The sequence below is a fragment of the Camelus bactrianus genome, chromosome 5 (assembly GCF_048773025.1).
Source record: "Camelus bactrianus isolate YW-2024 breed Bactrian camel chromosome 5, ASM4877302v1, whole genome shotgun sequence".
Classification (NCBI taxonomy): domain Eukaryota; kingdom Metazoa; phylum Chordata; class Mammalia; order Artiodactyla; family Camelidae; genus Camelus; species Camelus bactrianus.
In genome coordinates, this window is record NC_133543.1 from 12,268,526 (window position 1) to 12,288,993 (window position 20,468).

The 20,468-nt window shown below is 42.0% G+C and overlaps 1 protein-coding gene and 1 non-coding gene across 2 annotated transcripts; one reads left to right on the top strand and one right to left on the bottom strand.

Moving 5' to 3' along the window:
* The first annotated feature begins 1,347 nt into the window (after nt 1–1,347).
* Nucleotides 1,348–14,690, top strand: POLR2D (RNA polymerase II subunit D). Its single transcript, XM_010954554.3, has 4 exons — nt 1,348–1,463; nt 3,236–3,416; nt 8,243–8,338; nt 9,325–14,690. The coding sequence occupies exons 1-4, from the start codon at nt 1,391–1,393 to the stop codon at nt 9,401–9,403; spliced, it is 429 nt and encodes a 142-aa protein (XP_010952856.1). The 5' UTR covers nt 1,348–1,390; the 3' UTR covers nt 9,404–14,690.
* TRNAT-AGU (transfer RNA threonine (anticodon AGU)) lies at nt 13,088–13,160 on the bottom strand. The gene has a single exon. It is a non-coding gene; the product is annotated as a tRNA-Thr (tRNA).
* Nucleotides 14,691–20,468: the final 5,778 nt, after the last annotated feature.

Genomic DNA, 20,468 nt, shown 5'->3' on the forward strand with positions numbered 1-20,468 from the left:
TCAACGTGCAAAGAACAATAGTAGCATCCTGAGGAACATCATGACCTTTCTGTAGCCTTCTACATCGCTCATCCCACTTGCTACTTTGTCTTTTATGATGGAAAATAAGTCCAGATCTTGCATCAACTACTCTTAGTGAGCTCTTTTGGGGAGTAGCTCTATGACTGAGTCATCTTTTTAACTCCAGGGCCCTGCATGTGTTTATATAATGGCTTCCTGAATGAAAAATGTGGACAAACCAAACACTGTATATGTTATTTGCTATTCTCCTTTCTTCTCTTCACCTCCTGACTTGTCTCCTTTGTGTGTGCACAGAAGTTATTAAATGCTGGGTATCCGGCTAGCCCTTGGGCCAGCCCGTGGTAAGGCCTAGTACGTAGTAGGTTCTCTGTAAAGGCCTGTTGGGTGGGTAGATGGAAGAAAGAGGTCGATACTGAGTCCCAGGACCGTCCTGTGATACCACACCCAGCTGTGGCATCATCAGGAGGGCAGTCTGCAGCTCTGATGAACTGTGGAGTAAAGCACTTTGAAGCAGTGATAAACTCTGCCAATACTATAAAACCTACCATTATTTTACTGAATGCATTTCTAGAAACGCAGATACAGTGCAAATTAACTTTGTAAAAATTATATTTATAAATCAATACTGGTACATATTCTTGTCTGGTTATATGTCAGTTCATTTTTTGTTAACAGAGTTTACATGATACCTAAACACTGTTCACTGCTGAGCCAAATAGTGCACTATGATTACTTCCTTTATGGTACAACCATCTGTTTTCTTTCAAGTTGGAAACAGAATCGTTTCTTATTTGCATACTTTTCGAAGTATCATCCAAATGTTCCAACAGGCCTCCCAATATCACTATCTACATGATCAGAAGTATTATAATAATCCAATACAAATCAAATTTTTTCAATGTTTAAGACACTACAATAAATTCTGATGTTTTCCGAGTCGCCTACCCACCTTTCCATCAAAGGGAGTTGCTTGGGTCAGACAGCGCGTTTCTGCATCTCATCAGCCCTTCTGCCACCCTGGAAAGCAGGTATCCTCATCCACCCTTCACAGGTGAGTTCACTGAGCCCAGAAAGGCCAAGTGACCAGTCCCCACGAGGCGCGGCAAGGGGCGTATTGGAGAAGAGAAGAAGGATGGTTTCTCCCGACAGGGTCAGCGCAGGACGCCCCTTAGCGACCGAGTTAACTCTGGGACCCCGCATTTCCGGCCCGCGGATGTCTCCTCCGGGTCCCGCCCACCACCGGGGCCCCGTCTACTACCGGGCCCGCCCATCCCCAATGGGGCCACGCCCCTGACCCCAAGGCCACGCCCTTTCCGTGGCCGCGGCGCTTCCGCTTCCGGCGGTGTCCGCGGCTGTGCGCGGGAAGGTGATGGCGGCGGGCGGCAGTGACCCGCGGGCTGGCGATGTAGAGGAGGACGCCTCACAGCTCATCTTTCCCAAAGGTGCGGCCTGGGGCTCCCTGACTGTCCCCGTTGTCCCATGTGGTCGCCGCAGGCCTTGCTGCGGGGGGCCGGCGCGGAGAAGGGCAGGGAGGAGGGGGCTGCGGGCCGGGGAGGGGCCTGAGTCCACACCTACGGCCCCAGGGCCCCCGGCCGCCGACCCCTCACCGGCCCCTTGCTCCTGTTTAAGTAGTTTGTTTTATCTGATAAACTGGAAGGTGTTGGAGGGATGTGTCAGAGATAAAGGGGGTACTGAAATGGTAAGGACAGATTTAATCAGTAGTATACTGTTGCCATGGAGGAAAGAGTCCAGGGGTGACTGGGCGTTTTAAAGGGAGAATGAAGGGGTGAGGGTATGGCTCAGTGCTAGAGCGCGTGCTTAGCATGCACGAGGTCCTGGGTTCAATCCCTATGAAACAAATAAACCTGATTACCTCTTCCTCTCAAAAAATCTTTTTTAAAAAAATAATAGGAGAATGAAGGAATAGGGGGTGAGTGAGCAGGTGCTCAGTGGGATCAGGGATGTGAGTACGAAAAGCAGGAACGGGATGGGGGGATTGGTCTATTGAAACCCATCTGGATTTGTTAACAGCCGCTTTGGGGAATTAGGCTCCTACCCTCTTCCTCCCTCCTCCCCACTCCGGTCCAGACTGGGAGAAAGGGGCCCTTTCTTCAGGTATTGCCTGGAACAAACAAGTAAATGATTCCGGCAGCCTTCAGTTTTCTTAGAAAGCCACCTTAACGGAGCTAGAATCGTCCCAGGAATGCAGCCTTGAGCTATTAGAAATCATGTTAATATTTTGTTCACGTCTTTATGGGCCAAAATTGCTCAGAGGAGCCTGCTATATCAGGGAACTCCCTCTGTGCAGCGTGATGTACTAATTTGTACTTTAGAAACCCAAAATAAGTAGAAAGCTTAAGATTTTAGGATACCGAGGGAATGCTCAATGGTAGAGCGCATGCTTAGCATGCAGGAGGTCCTGGGTTCAAATAAATAAATAAACAAACCAGATTACCTCCCACGAAAAAAAACAAGCAGGATGATTTTAGTTCAGTATCTTACAGGTACTGAAAAACACAAAGTAAGTGAGGGAAAACTTAACAGTATCTTTTACTCCTTTTTTAAAGATTGCTATATCCACGGTAAAACGGAAATTCCACACCCTTTCACTTAAAGGAAACTAAACACTTAAGTGCTTATTCTTGAAATTAATTTTATGCTCACTTATAAATATGTGCATACACTTTTTTCTTTGCAAAAATAGGATTATGCTATAGAAATCATACAGCTTTTTAAAAATTTGACATTTTGTATAGAACTGTTCTGTTTCTTTTAAAGGGCTAGATAGTAGTTAATGGTTGTCCTATAATGTATTGATAGATACATGGTTGCTTCCAGTAGTTTTATTTCAGACTCAAGGTCAAACATTTTCATAGGATGGCTTCATGGAAGTTTTGGGCATAATGGAAATGTTTGTTTTCTTTTTTTTAAGGTGTAATTACTAAGAGGGAGATGGTTTTCTTAATTTCATGATGAATTAAGCCAGTTTTTGATACTTGGGTTTTGTCTAGGTACTTTTTATTAAGTTTTTTGGTTTGGGGGTTTTTTTTGGTTTTGTTTGCTTGCTTGTTTGTTTTTAAACACTGTACAGTTGTGGGATTTGAAGCCTCCAGATTTCTGCAGGGGCAGAGACTTGCCAATCATCTCAAAGATAAAATTTAGAATGACTTTTGCAGGAATAGTTTCAGCTGACATTTATGCTTCTCACAACCAGAGTTTGAAACAGCTGAGACACTTCTAAATTCAGAGGTTCACATGCTGCTGGAGCATCGAAAGCAACAGAATGAGAGTGCAGAGGATGAACAGGAGCTTTCTGAAGTCTTCATGAAAACTTTAAACTACACAGCTCGCTTCAGTCGTTTCAAAAACAGAGAGACCATTGCCAGTGTCCGCAGGTGAGTGCTGGAGGGAAGTTTTTATTAATCCAAACTGTTAGATATCTGCATGTAGAATGATGTCCTCCCACCACCCCCATGGCCATCCTCTGTACGATTAATGTGAGTGAAATAATGCCTTTGTCAAAAATTTAAAAATAGCTTATAAGACTGAACTCCTCCTTGGCCGCCTTTTGCCTGTATCCAGATCCCAGTTACCTCCCTGCTGGGTGACTGCTGTCAGCAGTTTGTTCTTAGGCCTCCAAAGCTTTTTCCATGCATTCTCATACATGCACGTGCAGCAGAAACACACAGCATTGTTTTTGTTTGTTTGCTTTAATAAAATGGGCTTATATATTTACTATTTACCTGGTATGTCCTAGAGGTCTTTATAAGTTAAGAAATATAAATCAGAAGCATTTTCTAGGTCTTGGCTTTACCTTTCGAAAGGTGACCAGCTTTTAGCATTTTTTCCTGATGGATTGCCTCTCAAACTGGGTTGGATGCATCTGGTGCGGGGGCATATAGGAGGCCCCTGGGAAAAAGATTTCTTTGATTTCCTTGAAGGTGAATATTATTTCATATGAATTACATAGACATTTGAAGTTCTGTGATATAAGTTGACCCATTAGGTAAGTCCATTTTTTAAACTAAGTGTCATCTCTTTACTAAAGTATCAGTTTTTCTTGACGGTAGATGATTTAAAACATTCCTGCGTTAAAGCACACAGATACCAGTATATTGTAGTGTAAAAGAAAAAATGTATATGATTTCTTGAATAAAATCATGAGGCTTAAAACCTAGCAGTTGCAGAAAATCATTTCCACCTATTAATCCCAGGTCACTTAGAGGTACTGGTTTGCTCTACTCTGGTGAAAATGTTTGAGAAGTACTGTCCTAAGGAAAAGCAGATGTACAAAAAGATGTATATATAAAGATATTCTTCAGAGAGCTATTTATAATGGTCAGGGGTAAAAAAAACAACCTAACTACTCAACAGTAATAAATGTGATAAATCCATGTGATGGACTACTATATTGTCATTTAAAATTGTGGTAAAAATGAAATTGAAAGATGTTCACCTAAGTAGATGGGCAGCAAATGAAGTGATTACTGTATGTGAAATAGAACCTGTTCAGAAAAGTGTGGATTTTGTGTGAAGAACAGATCAGAAGGAACTGTGCAGAGCTTCCATACAAGGCTACAAACTGTCGGACCAAAAGGATGACTTAAATGCATGAAGGTAGACTTACATACATTCATGAATAAAAGGTCTTAATACTGCAAAGATGTCATTTCTCCTCAAGTCAATGTATACATGTAGTGTCATTCTAAATCCCCAAGGGAATTACACATATTCAAATACGCTCAAAACTTTGTAGTAGGATTTTGCATGACAGTGCATTCATTGTTACACCACCTTGAACGTTTGTAATTTGTTTTGTGGCTGTTACTGTTATTCTGCTGATAAAGCATAATTTCCCATATAATTCAGTTAAGATGAGGTGGTAATAGATCATTGTAAACAAACATTGTGGCTGCGGCAAGACACTGATCACCTGAATCCTGCCGGTAAATAGTACAGTCTACCTAAATGATGCCAAGAAAAATACATCCTCAGCTGTGAAAAATAAATAATAAATAAGTGACTACCCCCTCAAATAATCTTGACTTTATAAGAATTGTCAGAAAAAAATTTTTTAAGAAAAATGAAGGGGAATTTGCCCTACACGTTAAAAAGTGACAGTAATTAAAATAGTGACACTTTGGCGTTAGACTAGGCAAATTATTGGAACAGAATAGAAAATTCGGGAAGAGATTCAAGTCCAAATCTGTTGTATTTCAGATGAATCCAGTATATGGCTGAGATGGCACTGTAAGTTAGAACATATTTTAAAACAAAGTTTGGGCTCTATATACCCTATACGAAAATAATTTCTGAAGAAATTAGGATTTAAATGTAAACTATGATGTATAAAATTGCTGTGTGATAACATAAGTGAATATATATATAATTTTGACTGTGACTTCACATGTGGGGAAACTTGATGGACTTCAGTTGGCTGCAAGCTTTGGGAGGGCAACGACTTAGTCATATTGATCACTGTGCCAGTTTCATTGTAGGTACTAAGTAATTTTTAGTTGAATAAGTAAACCAATGTCCATAAACATCTTTAAAATTCTCTATATCAAATAAAATGCCATAAGTAAAATGTAAGTCTGAATAAACTGGGAAAAGATTGATAGCTTTAATGTTAACAGCTCTAGCAAATAAGAAAGAGATGACACCCAATTTATAGAAATAGACTTAGTCTCTAATGACTCGATTTATATCAGAACTTCAGAAGACTGTCTAATTCATGTGAAATAATGTTCATCTGCAAGGAAATCAAAGAAATGCTAAAGTAACTATAATTAGACTTTAAAAGATTGAAAAGAATGGGAAACCTAGTGTAAGAAGTGGGAGGGAGGCACTGTCTTTTATTGCTGGCGGAAGTGTATACCGGTAAGGCCCGTTTAGGGCACTGTCTCTCACAAGCCTTCCAGACACTCAAATCTTTTGACTAAATAATTCTACTTCCAGGAGTTTACACATAGCAATCAGTCAAATTCACAAAGAAGTATGCATTTACAGTGATGCTCAAAATGCATTGTTTAAAATGGTGAATAACTGGAAACAACTGAAACGTTCAATAGCAGGAAATTTGATTTGATTTATAAATTATGGCACATCCTTTCAGTTGAACAACATGTTCAAGGTAGAGTTATGTGCGTACTAACATGGAAAACAGCAGCTGAATTGTTGAGTAACAGAAAGACTAGTTACAGGATAACATTTATGATTCCTTTTGTGTTTTAAAAAACAAAAAGGAAGGGAAAGGGCTCTCCATGAAAATGTTAACACTTGTGATTTCTAGGTAGAATTTCAGATTATTTTCACATTTTGGGTCGTGTGTTGTTTTTGGGGGGGAGGTTTGTATTTATAAATGAGCATGTGTTCATTTTACAACAAATCCCTCCATATACATACATGAGCAGAGATTCATAATGTTTATGTAACTAAGTTTGTGATAATTTCTTTAAAAAATGAAAATAGCTTTATTAGATGACAAAGAGTTACAAAACAAAATGAGTGAGTTTGCAGTGTGGTATCGCTTCACACTGGTCAGAATGGCCATCATTAAATGTCCACGAACAATAAATGCTGGAGAGAATGCGGAGAAAAAGGAACCCTCATACACTGTTGATGGGAATGTAGTTTGGTGCAGCCATTATGGAAAACAGTATGGAGATTCCTTTAAGAACTAAAAATAGACTTGCCATATTACCCAGCAATCCCATTCCTGGGCATGTATCCAGAGAAAGCTCTTCTTTTGAAAAGATACATGCACCCCAGTGTTCATAGCGGCACTACTTACAATAGCTAAGACATGGAAACAACCTAAATGTCCATCAACAGACGATTGGATAAAGAAGTTGTGGTGTGTGTGTATATATAATGGAATACTATTCAGACATTAAAAAGAATGAAATAATGCCATTAGCAGGAACATGGATAGACCTAGAGATTGTCATACTAAGTGAAGTAAGCCAGAAAGAGAGAAAAATACTGTATGATATCACTTATATGTGGAATCAAAAAAAAAAATACAAATGAACTTATTTACAGACCAGAATAGTCTCATAGACAGAAAACAAACTAGTTACCAAAGGAGGAAGAGAGGAGGGATAAATTGGGAGTCTAGGATTTGTAGACACTAACTACTATATATAAAATAGATAAACAACAAGGTCCTACTGTACAGCACAGGGAACTATATTCGGTATCTGTAATGGCCTGTGATGAAAAAGAATAGGAAAAGGAATATATGTGTGTATGACTGAATCACTGTGCTGTACACCAGAAGCTAACACAACATTGTAAATCAGCTCTGTTTCAATTAAAAAATAAAAATACAAACAAAAAAGTGGTGTTGTTCCCTCAATGAAATAAGTAAAATTTTAAAAAAGAATGAGGGAGTTCATATTCTAAAACAGAAAAATGTTTGGAATGGTATACTAAGATGATAATACTGATTTTGTTTAGGTAGTGATACAGGTAACACTAATTTTTCTGTCTTTCTGTATTTTCTTAATTTTGTACAGTAACTAATGTGCTTGTGATCGAGTGAGAAGGACAGTAACTTTGTTTCTGAACAGATAAGTAAGGTCCTCTCTGAAACCAGGTTTACCACGGACAACCTCCATTGTAAGAGGTTGATGTGTGAGAATCCAGGGTAATTTGTATTGACAGTGGGGTTTTTTTTCCTTACAGTTAAACCAGAAGTACATTTAGAATAAGATGCAGTTTATACATAGATTTGTGCAAAGTAAGATATGCCCATATTTATTTATTTTTTAGATACATTTAAAGGAGAATTTCCTCCAAGTCAAAATGCCTAATAGATTGGGGACATCTAACATCATGTGTTTGACGTGGAATTAATAACAAGGGAAGCAAAGAACAGTGGTGGGAAGAGCAGAGAGTTACAAAATACACTGTTGGTGGGGAAGGCTGTGTAGTCCTAGAGGTATGGAGCAGTTTTTCAAAAGTTACAGTCACAAGGTTCTCTGGCTTGGGGTACTCTCCCACTTGCATTGTCTCTGCCTCGTCTCCTCGTCACCTCCTGCTCTCCTGCTAGGAACAGGAGCTTGAAGTGATGTGAAAGGGGCTTCGCAGCCGGCTGAACCATAATGGAAAGACTGCCAGTGCTTTCCTGTTTCTCTTCCCTGCCAGCTGCATTCGATCCCTCTGCCTCTTCAGCATTCCTTGATTTTGTTTGTTTGGTTTTCTTCCCTGTGATCAGCTTGTTGCTCCAGAAGAAGCTTCACAAGTTTGAGCTGGCCTGTTTGGCCAACCTTTGCCCGGAGACTGCTGAGGAGTCCAAGGCTCTGATCCCGAGGTTAGTAGTGGTTGTGATAAGCCCTCTGCGATTAGGTCAATTCCTGCAAGTAGAATGGCTGTGTCTAAAAGGTGGGTAGATACCACCAGCATTGGATGAGTGCCTTTGTAATGAGACTGAGGGTCTCACAGCACGCCAGCGGTTAGCAGAAACGTGGGACGGCGGCAGCTCTGGTACAGAGGACTGGAGTGCAAATTAGGACAGTGGCTTTGGAGAGCAATTTGGCTACATCGAGTGAAGTTAAAAAATAGATGCCAAGACCCAAAGATCCATTCCTGGGTACATGCCCTCAAAGCAGTTCATATGTAGCTTAGAAAGGAGACATGGATTCCAGCGTTTATTCCAGTGTCAGTGGTGGGAGAAACTTGACAACAACCTGCAGTCAACAAGAGAATGGATAAGTGAATCATTGTGTGATCATACAGTGTTTATTATATAGCAGTGGGAAAATGAGTGAATTAGAATGGTGTGGTATATATAATGTCAACAGATGTCAAAATGAATTTTGAATGAAAATATTGCAGAAGGGTACACAGAGTAGTACGAGGCCATTTCTTATAGTTTGAAAGCAGTGCCGCATATTATAGACACGTTTCCGTACGCCGTAGTAAGAATAAAAATGTGGATAGGGATGATGAATGCCAGATTTAGGAGAGTGGTTTCTCCTGGGGCAGGAGGAGAAGGTACTGGGACGGGGCAGGGCACACACACAGCCATCCGTTTGTTCTGCTTATTAAAGAATCAGGTAGGGACAACTTAAAATTTGCTTACGTTCTGTACCTTTCACATGTTTGAAATACTTCATAATGTTTTTAAAAGGAAAGGCAGGAAAGAAGTAGAGTTGAAACCTACAGGTGTCGATGTTGGGGAATAAGCGGACAGTTGGGCAAGTGGTGCTCGAAGGTCAGCACGCAGGAAGGAGGAGTGTGGGGGCCATCGCCCATCGCCAGGGCACTCACACACTTGTCTTGGCTTTCTTGTTGCAGCCTGGAGGGACGGTTTGAAGACGAGGAGCTGCAGCAGATCCTTGATGATATCCAGACCAAGCGCAGCTTCCAGTATTAATCTCCAGATACCGGCCTGCTGCCAAGGGAGCCACATCATATCCCAGCACAACACCACTGTCCCAGCGTCTGGGGCAGACTTGCAAGTCTGTGGCACAAGACACTTGGGCTTCCTTTGGGTAGAAGAACCCAGCGCTCAGTCTCCATGTGGGTTGCTATGTCCATACTTGACAGCCGGACCGCGATGACCAGTGTGGCCTTAGGCCTTGCAGTGGCTGCCTGAGCTTGCCTTTGTGAACGGTGAGGTGGGGTGATGTGCGTGTAAGCTACGCTGTGGACTGCCTCATGTGGGTTTTGGCCCTGATGTTATTTTTGATGCCTAATATTTCATGTTTTAATTTCAGTGTGTTTGTAGTTTTGAAACTATACTGGAGCATATAAAACTGGCATGGGAAACAGTCTTACCTAAATGCAAAAGGAGGGATTAAACCAGACCCATGTCATTGTTTGAAATTCTTAAAGAAAGAATAATAGAGCCTTTGGCATCACTGTGCTTAACCCAGGAGACAGGGAAGAGGCACACCAAGGAAAGCAGGTACATCTGAGGATAACTGCTAAGCGCTGAGGGGCACATAGCCGTGAGGTGGACAAGTACCATTCCTTGTTTTTTCTCCAGTTGTTGCAGAACATAGATTTGGAGTAAGTGGTCTTAAAGCACTTACTTTTGTCACTCTCAAATTCAGATTTTTTCCTTCCTAGGCCAGTGTGGTGAAGGTGTGAGCACATTGTAGTGCCCTCATTTGGGGCATCAGGTCCAAACCTTTGGCCTGCTGCTTAGCAAGCAGATGCTGTGTGATGGGCTGATTTGGAAGCAGGGCTCCTGCCCCTTCCTGAACCCCGTGGGGAAGTCACTCGCCCTGAGGCTGGTCGGAGGGGAGACACGTTAATAGGTGAACACTGGTTCTGAATTTTCTGAAGGGAAATGCGCCTGTTTTCTTCACAATTTGGAGACTTTTCTTGAGATACTTGTTGGCTCCAACTGAATTCGTGATCCAAGGAAAAGGTTGGGGAAAGAACAAAATTGGCTTCAAAAGTCCTGGTAGTTTTATGTCAGCTGTGGCTAAGGCAAAAATAACATTTTCTTATTTTTATAAATTCTTTTGATACCTGAAATGACATGGTTTCTTAGTCACCAATATTCTTGATCAATATTTGAAGGAAATGTCGATTATAACTTAGCTAAATATTTGAAGAAATAATCTTTTCATCCTTGGGCAACTTCACTTCTTTTAGACTCATTGTTCCCTTTAGTGTAAAATGTGGATAATAGTGGTATCTATTCCATAGGTGTGTTGAAGATTGAATGAGAAAATTATTAAAAAGAGCCTAGTGGGGGCTGACATTCTGTATCCCGATAAGAATCAGCTGTCGTTAGTATTGTAGTCAGTGGTATACGTCGGTAATCGGTCAGCTTACTGCAGAGAAATGCATGCAAGGATGTGGTAGCATACCAAACTGTGAAAACGAGCCAGACCGCCATCTCCTTGAAGTCTGCAGTATTAAAATGTTATAAGAGAGGCAGTTACATCGTTGGCACCAAGCAGTGGGACACAAACAGACCTAGATGGCAGACCCGAGTCCTGATCCAGGTGTGTGTGCCGTACGGCGAGTGCATTGCAGTGTCACATCTCCGTTGGTGTGTCCTCTGTGAGCCAGGAGGCTGTGCGCTCCCTAAGAGTGTTAGACCCTGGTAAGTACCTGACATATAGTTAGGCACTGATAAGTGGTAGGTAGTAAGGTGACTAGAAACAAATTAAAAAAAGCAACTGGTGGGAAGGGTGTAGCTCAAGTGGTAGAGCGCATGCATGCTTAGCATGCATGAGGTCCTGGGTTCAATCCTCAGTATCTCCTTTAAAAATAAATAAATAAACCTAATTACCCACTCCCCCCAACCCCCCCCCAAAAAAAACCTAACAACTTATCCTAGGGAATTAGTTGTAAAAGGAACCTCATGCTGCATTACCTCATCTACACCTGCTGAACATCGCTCTCTGGAGCATCTCCCTGTCAGCCCACAGGAGACCCTGAGGCCCTGAAAAATCTTTCATCATCTGTGAAACATCATTAGACTCACTGTACTGTTGGCAGAAGAGAATTTGGAAACATTAAAAGAAAACAAAGATGTCATGTCAAAACCTCACTTCACCAGAAAGCTAACCAGACAAAATTTTCTGAACATTCTAGTCATTTCGGTTTTATAAAAATTTATTAAACTTGAGTCTTGAAAACTTGAAAAGTAGCATTACTGAATGGGGCCTGAACACAAGCCATTCTTACTAGAAATGACTTTTTTAAGCTTCTTTCTAAAACCATCAAAGCCTACGCAAAGACTTGTGTGTGAATAATCCTTGCAGCATTATTCATGATAGCCAGAAACTGGGAACAATCCAAATGCCCACCAGCTGGTGAGTAGATCTTAAATGTGACATACATTTAACAGCTGTTTGTCACATTTGCTTTATCATATTTTTCAAGGAAGCATTTGAAAGCAGATAGCATGACACTTCACTGAAAACTTAAGCATACATTTTAAGATACACTTTCCTCTGTAAGTATGACCCTTGCTCTTAGGAGGAACATAGATAAGAATTTCCTGATAATTAATATTCAGATTCTGATTTCTCCTAGGGAGAGTTCTGGGCCAAAGTTCAGTCCCAGTGTTGGTATAATTTAGTATATATGAGCGATGATCATTAAGGATCTAAACTGACACTTGTGAAAAATGTTGAAGAAATACATGTGGCTACTGCCTGCAAGTTCCTGTGAGGAGCTCTGACTGGATGAAAATAGTGTTTGCAACCCTTAGGTGGAAAATGTCGTGGGGTGCAGGCCCAAAACAGTAATCAGTAACGTGTCTGCATGTGGCTCTCCGTCTGTTCCTTCAGCAGCGGGAGGGCAGGTGGGACTAAACAGAACAGGTGAGTGGTGACAGCAGAGTGCAGGCAGGTCTGTCTAGACGCCCCCAACCTGGAGTTGTGTGCACCTGGCTTCCCTCTGCTCAGCGCACAGGGGATGCTTAGTAGTCAGTGACGAGTAAATACACTGCCCCCATTTTCAGAAGGTCGGCACAGAGTGCAGGGGATCAAGAATGTCCCTGAAATAATAAAACTGAAGGAGAGGACTTCTTGAGACAGAGTTGAGGTGCCCAGAAGACACCTGGGAATGTTGAAAGATAATTAAGGCAAAGCTGTCCAACAGAATTTTCTGCAAGATAGAAATATCCTCTCTGTACTGTCCGGTGTGGTGGCTGCTAGTCACAGGTGGCCTTTGAGCACTTGTCACTTGAGGATCTGAACTTTAAATTTTGTTTAATTTTTAAATTTAAAATTTGAAATTGTCACATGTACTAGTGGCTGCTGTATTGGGCAGCACAGTTCTTAGGTCCTAGTACAAATGTCCTGCAAGCCATGGACATCAGAGAGCACTTCAGCAAGACTGACAATGCTTACAAGACCAGCAGTAACAGTGGGGAACCATTAATCAAAATTCGGTCCCCAGCGTTAAGGTCTAAAGATGTATATCACTTTCTGTACATCACTGAGTCCAATTTTTATGTATAACACAAATTCTGGTTTTAAAAATCTGCCTCGCTACTACTAATGCTCGTAGACAAAATTTTGGAGGCTGTTTTTGTTTTGTTTGGGCAGGGGGAGTAATTCGGCTTATTTATGTATTTATTTTTAATTGGAGGTACTGGGGATTGAACCCAGGACCTCATGCACACTAAGCATGCGCTCTACCACTGAGCCATACCCTCCCCTCTATGGAGGCTGTTTTAAGGAAATATTTAGAAATAGTGAAAAGATTAATACCTCATCTTTTGGTGAGAACCTCTTTCCTAATTAAGTTTGCCTTTTCAGTAGGCTGGTAACTTGTATGTTGAATTATAAAAAGAAACGCCAAGATGTATTATCTTTTAAGGCTAGCAATACTTGTATTTTATAATTCTGCTAATAAATGTGGTCCAGGCACAGTATACTGCCAGATTCATGGACTGATGTCCTAAATTCATACCAGCCTTTATCTCTGGAGCCATATCAACACCAGCCTGTGGCCACACACTTCCTAAATACATTCTCCTCTTTAATAGAGAACTTAAGAGTTCATATTCAAAGATGATTTATATTAGGGGATATTTGAAAAGCAGTACTTTCTCAATTTAGTGATAGAAAAAATTTAAGTGATAGAAGAAATTTAAATATGAAAGACTTACTACAAAAAATTTTTAAATTATGTAAAATCACTAACTTGAAAAGGCAATTGACAGACTGATAAAATTTATAGCAGAGAAGAGGGGAGGGTATAGCTTGAGTGGTAGATCTCATGCTTAGCATGCACAAGGTCCTGGGTTCAATCCCCGGTACCTCCTCTAAAAATAAATAAATAAAGCTAACTCTCCCCCACCCAAAATTTGTAGCAGAGAAGATGGGCAAAGGGTAAAGATGTTTATTTTATAAAAGCTTTAAAAAATAAATTTTAAAATATTAAGACCCCAATTTCAAAAAGGGCAAAGGATATCGACATAAGTTACATCCAGGTAACAAATAAATGGGGAAATGTTCAACCTAATTAGTTTTCAAAGGTATTTAAAATGAGGTTGTGCTTTTCTTAGAAAAAAATGTACAGAAAAAGAATGTATTGACATACAGGGAACAACTTAATTGTGTCCAGTGCTGCTCTGCACACACAATACAGAAACAAGGCAGGATGACTCTCACAGAGCCTCAGTGGGATACATAAAGAGAAAACATACTTCCTGTTCACCATGCTCTTCCATCTTAGCTGTTTTCTATTTCCAGTCTTCCAGTGGAGTGTGTCAGTGCCTCACCTTCCTTGTACGTATTGGGAGTTATACCTTCCCTATGTTTTCAGTGGCTACCCTTAGAATTTAACACTCATAATTGTCTTCATAAAGGCTTTAGAGTGTGGTGTTAGTTTCAGGTGTACAGCAAAGCGATTCAGTTATATGTATATATGTATTTTTTCAGATTCTTTTCCATCATAGGTTATTACAAAATACTGAATGTAGTTCCCTGTGCTATACTGTAGGACCTTATTGTTCATCTATTTTATATATAGTAGTATGTATATATTAATCCCAAACTCCTAATTTATCCCTCTCCCCGCCCCTTTCCCCTTTGGTAACCATAGTTTGCTTGCTATGTCTGGAAGTCTATTTCCAGTTTGTAAATGTTCATTTGTGTCTTTTTTTTTTCACTATTCCACGTATAAGTGATGTCAGAAGACATTTGTTTGACTTCACTTAATATAATAATCTCTAACATCTATGTTGCTGCAATTGGCATTTTATTCTTTTTTATGGCCGAGTAGTATTCTGGTATATAAATATACTACAGCTTTATCCAGTCATCTTTTGATGGACATTTAGGTTGCTTCAATGTCTTAGCTATTGTAAATAGTGCTTCTATGCACATTGGGGTGCATGTATCTTTTCAAGTTAGCATTTACTCTGGATATATGCCCAGGAATGGGGCTGCTGGGTGATAAGGTAACTCTTCTTGTTTTTTAAGGAACCTCCTTTCTGCTCTCCATAGTGGCTACATAAATTTACATTTCCACCAACAGTGTAGGAGGGTTCCTTTTTCTCTCAGCCTCTCCAGCATTTATTATTTGTAGACTTTTTAATAATGGCCATCTGACTGGTGTGAGGTGATACCTCATTGCAATTTTGGTTTGCATTTCTCGTATAATTAGCGAAACTGAGCATCTTTTCATGTAAGTTTTGGGCATCTGTATGTTTTCCTTATTTCAATAACTGTAGTTTTCTATTTCATTATTTTCAACTTAATATTTTCCAGCTCAGCCTGTTATTTTTTTCATCATGTCTTCTATTACTTCTTTTATAATTTAAAACATTTATTTCATATTCTCTTTCAGACTGTTCTTGTTCTTCATTTATTTTATAAGCATTTTAATCTTTCCTGGGGATTACTTTCACTGTGGAAATGTGCCTGCGTTTGTAGGAGTGTTTCTACAACGGGGTCTGCCCTTCTCCCAGGCCTGTAGTATCAGTGGCCCAGAAGTATTTCTTCCAATGATTTCTCAGGTTTTAATTCAAATCCACATGTGGCACAAGTTTCAGGTTTTGGCTTCTCAGAAGAGGCTTTTTTTAACCTGAAACCTTGAATAGTAACAAGCATCCTTGTCTTCCTGGGCCTTGGCAGAGCCCACCTTTCACTGAGGGGACAGCCCTTCAATTTCCTGGCTTTCTGCAGGGACTCAGTGGGAATTTCCTGCGAGCCCTGTCCTGAGAGCCCACCTTGGGGGATAAACTGCAGCCTCGGGCCAGTCAGACCTGATACCACCTCGCTGACTCCCACCTGGGTTGCTGTAGCATCGCTTTGAACTTCACCACTCTGGCTTTTAGTTCCCAATCTGCTTCTTGCCCCTGGAGATTTCCTTACTTTCCTGGATACTCAGTTGTACAATAGCTCTCTTATTTTTATTTTTTAATTTTTGGTTGTCGTGGTGGGTGGTGCCAGGCATGTAAACACATACATGAGATAATTTAACATCCCACCTGTCCTTCCACAGCTCAGCCACAGTGATCTCAAGGTTCCAGAAACCAGCCAGCGCTGCCTGTCTTGAGCAGAGCATGCTGCTCCCCCTGTTTAAAATGTCCTTCCCTTCTTGTCCACTCAGCAGATGGTTTCTAGTCCTTTGAGGCTCTGCTTCGCCTTTCTCTGCTCTACGTGAGCTCCTTGAGCTCCCTACAGATTCAGCTGCTTATGCTTTCCGTTCGCGTCTCAGTTGTGTTCTGCACGGCCTTCGTGAGTTGCATAAATGCACACTGAACACCTGTCGGCCCTCTGACAGGGTTCCAGGCTCAAAGGACACGGGGATGAGCAAGTCCAACGAAGTCCATTCAGGAAGCGTACATCCAGTAAGGGGAAAGAGGATCATTTCCGGTTGTGATGAATGTGAGAAAAGAAAATGGGTAACAACCGAGGGGCTGAGAGGACTCCTTAAAGTTGCTTGGTCAGAGGCTTCTCTGAGGAGGCCCAAAAGATGAGTGAGACACAGCCCTGTGAAGTTGGGGTGGAACCTGCAGGGTGGAGGGAATACAAAGTGGAACGGCCCTAAGGTGGGGATGAGCTTGGGAGGAACGGGAAAGGGCGTGGGCCTGGGGGCCGTGTGTGACTGTAGGGCAGGGTTATGGGAGTCTGGGTGAAGGGAACAACTCTGGAGCAGGAGCTGGCAGGGGACGGGGGGTCAAGAGAGGCTCCTGGAACAGAAGATGCTTGTGCATGTTTGTTGATGGCAATGACCCTGGGGCTGAGATTGGCTCTGGGGGGCGGACAGGTGCAGAAGCACAGCCCACAGTGAGGAGAGCAGAAGTGGGGCCTGGCAGCTAAGCGGAGAGGGAGGGAAGGAGCAGAGACAGGTCATCTGTCTTGATAAGAACACAGAGCACGCGGGCACACGGGGCGGGCAAGTAGGTGCATAGGTTTAATCCCGCAAAAACAAGCGTCCCTTAAATGCAGATAGCCTTTGTGTCTAGCGGGCCTCACTATGCTTTATCCAGAATGTGTGTTCATTTTATGAAGTTCCCATGTATCCGAGCTTTGTGTGGAACCCTTCATAACCTTGAGCATGCAGTTGCAGTAAGTCATGACTGGAAAGGGAGGCTGGAGAGAGGGAAAGGTATGAAATAGTGGACAGTGGGAGGTGGAGGTTGAAGGATCAGGGGAAATGAACGTGGTCAGATTGTCTGGGAAGCACTGAGGCTGTCCCTGGGAATCTATTACAAGTACTAGAAACCCAACAAAAGTACAAAAAGAGGACTTCTTAAAAGGGTAATGGCTTCATTGGAAGAAAATTGAACTTCCAAACCTTAAGAAGAGCAAGAAAGCAGGAACAATGGGAGCCAGGCGCCCTGGTACCCTGTGTCTCCTGGTCTTTGCTTCTGTGCATCAACTTTGCTCTCTCCTGCCTACCTGCTCCCATATCGCAGAGAACAGGCTTCTAACTGCTCCTGGCTTTCATTCTCTTGACCTTTTGCCACCTGAAAGGTGGTGGGCTCAGGCTGTCTTTGGTCTCAGATTCAGAGATCCCCGAGAAGGATTTTGACTCAACTGGTTTGTGTCTGGTGCCCACCCTGGGCGTGGTCGTGTCATTGGCATCTGTACAAATGTAGCTCCCCATGGAACCACATGGTTGCAGGGGCAGAGCAGGTGGAGGTGGTGGTCGCAGAGGAGGGAAGACATTCCTGGCCAGTTACAGGAACAAAAACGTCCCCTCAAATGGATCAAGTTCCAGAAATGTTCACACTCTGACCTAGTGATACCATTTCTGAAAATTGTCTTTTATTATCAAATATCTTGAGTACAGAAACAGTTCTACAGCAAGAGCTGATACTCACTCTTTTTCCAATAGGGAAATGTCATACCACATTGTGGTGACTTGTTCGTGGAATATTAACTCACCTATTAAACAGGTGAGCTTTTTTTCAGGAGCTAAATGATTTATAATGAAGGTATTTTGGTGAGGGAGGGTATAGCTCAGTGGTAGAGCATGTGCTTAGCATGAACAAGGTCCTGGGTTCAATCTCCAGTGCCTCCATCAAAAAATAAATAAATCTAATTACGTCCCTCAAAACAAAACAAAACAAAACAAAACAAAACAAGTTTTCACCAACAGGAAAAAAACTGAGGTGATGGATGTTACCTAAACTTATTGTGATGATCATTTTGCAGTAAGTATCAAATCATTATGTTGTACACCATAAACTAATACAATGTTTTGTGTCAGTTGTCTCTCCATAAAACTGGAGAAATACATCAGACTTAAAATTTTTTTTTGATTTGACTTTAAGTAAAAGATACTTGAGTCAACGGACACAAAAGAGATAAGCATTTGTATTTCTTTAAGGAACACTTGAGAAAGGAACTTGCTTTCTCGCCCAGGTCAGCATACTTCCGTGTGGACAGGGAAGTGCCCAGTGCCCCCCGCTTCTTCCCCAGGTGGACATGCGCACTTGGATGCTCAGGCTGGCTGCGCACCGTTGACCCCTAGTTGAACAGGGACAGCCAGGGCTCCAGAGACAGCTGCAACCTGGGTCCAGTGCCGCCCCTTTCTGGGGCCAGCCTGCTGGCGTCCCTCCTAGTCGCCCACTTCCCTTTTACAGCAAACTCACAGCTGGGGAAACCACGGTGCTTCATGTGCAACCTCAGAGCTTTCAACATCTCTATTTGCATTTCAGTATCCATTGAAGAGGCTGGCAGTTGTATATGCCTCTGAGAAGTAGAAAAACCATTATCAGTGTGTCCTGATCTTGGTGGATAAAAATGGGCTGATTTAAATAATAATAAATTTTGTCTCCCCATGCAAGACTGCACAGAGGCAGCTCTTGGCAAAACTTATTCTTTTCAGGGTCTAGTCAGAGCTCATCTTCTCAGTAACTTGTTTCTGCCAGTTTCTGATTTTCAATAAGCAGGGATGGCCTTCAAAATAGTTAAGAAGCTAGAGACCATTGGCTTATTGCCAGATGGTGGTGAGGTCCTGGGGAGATGGCGTTGGTCACAGGTTCCTTATGGAGATATTTCAATATTTTACTAACTGATATGCTCCTGGGGTAGTCCTGGCTGAATCTCTCCTCTCTCTCACACACACAGACCACAGAGGTCTTGTAACTCCCAGGTTTATTTGCATTCGAAATAGAGAAGGCGCAAGGGCAGACTGCCGTTGAGCCCAGGTGTTTGTGGCCAGACAGTGTTTGATGTAGCTTATTGAAACTTCACCACAACCCTTGGGGGATTTTTTAAAAGAACTCCAGGATAGGCCCTTATGCTCTCTGATGCTCTTAGAACCCTCTCAATATCTGGTAATTCATCCATTCAACACATTTTATTGCGCACCCACCAAATAGATTGGGATTCAAAAAGGGGAACCAGATGAGAAGGTTCCAGGTCCCCTGGAGCTGACTTTCTGGTAGGGAGAGACAGACAAGAAAACGCAACTGAGCAGATTAGCCTGGGAACATGTGCTGGTTTAGATACGGCACTTGGGGATGGCCTCTTAGAGGAGATGCTATTTGAGCTGCCAAAGATGTGGAGATCTGGGGGGATAAGGAGTTCCAGGTCAAGAGAGAGGATGCCAAGTGCAAGGGCTTGGCGTGGGTAGGGCTCTGGGTGCAGAGAAAACGAGCTGGAGCTTCAGCCGTCAGAGGGGATCTAGCAGGAGCCGAGGTTGCAGACATAAGCAGACCTGGATGCTGGAGTGAGGCGTTTGGATTTTATATTCTGCACGTTGGGAAGCCATTTGAAGGTTTCAGGTAAGGAAGAAATAAGATCTCGTTTTGTTTGGAACAGGGCATTCTGGCTGCAGTGTAGACAGTGGACTGGAGTTGGGCAGGAGTGGAAACAGATGGAAAAGGGAAGCAGGGAGAGCAGTTAGGAGGAGGCGGCAGTAGTTGAGGCCGATGTGGCTGGGACTAAAGCGGAAGTCAGCACGCTTGCTTTAAAGGGTCAGGGACTGTTTCAGGCTTTATGGGTTACATGTGCTCTCTGTCACAGGTTCTTAGTCTTTTTCTTCTTAATCCCTTAAAATTGTAAGACTGTTCTCAACTAGACTGGCTGGCACAGTGTCTAGACTGGAACGATCGCTGCATCAGTTGTCTTAGCAAAAGATTAAAAGTAACCTAAGTGTCATCAGTGGAAGACTCATAAAATAAGTGATTGTTCAACCATATGGCAGAAAACAGAAGCTATTAAAAAGGCGAAGGATGTGTCTTAAATGTGAACTGAGAGGGAAAAGTGCCAAGACATTGCCACAAGAGAAGCAAGATAAGGAATGTTTGTGGAGGGGAAAAAGGTACATTTATATAATATTTTCATGTATGTGTCTTGGGAAGGACACACAAGAAGCTGGTAGGAGTGACTGCCTCCAGAGAGGTGACCAGGCAAGAGAGCAAGTATTTTTTCACTGTTTTCCCTTTTGTAACTTGAATTTTGTGCTCTCAACTGAAAAAAAAAAAAAAAAAAAAAGCACAACCTAAAAGTTGAGAATTATGTTTTATTTGGTGGACAAAACTGAGGACTTAAGCC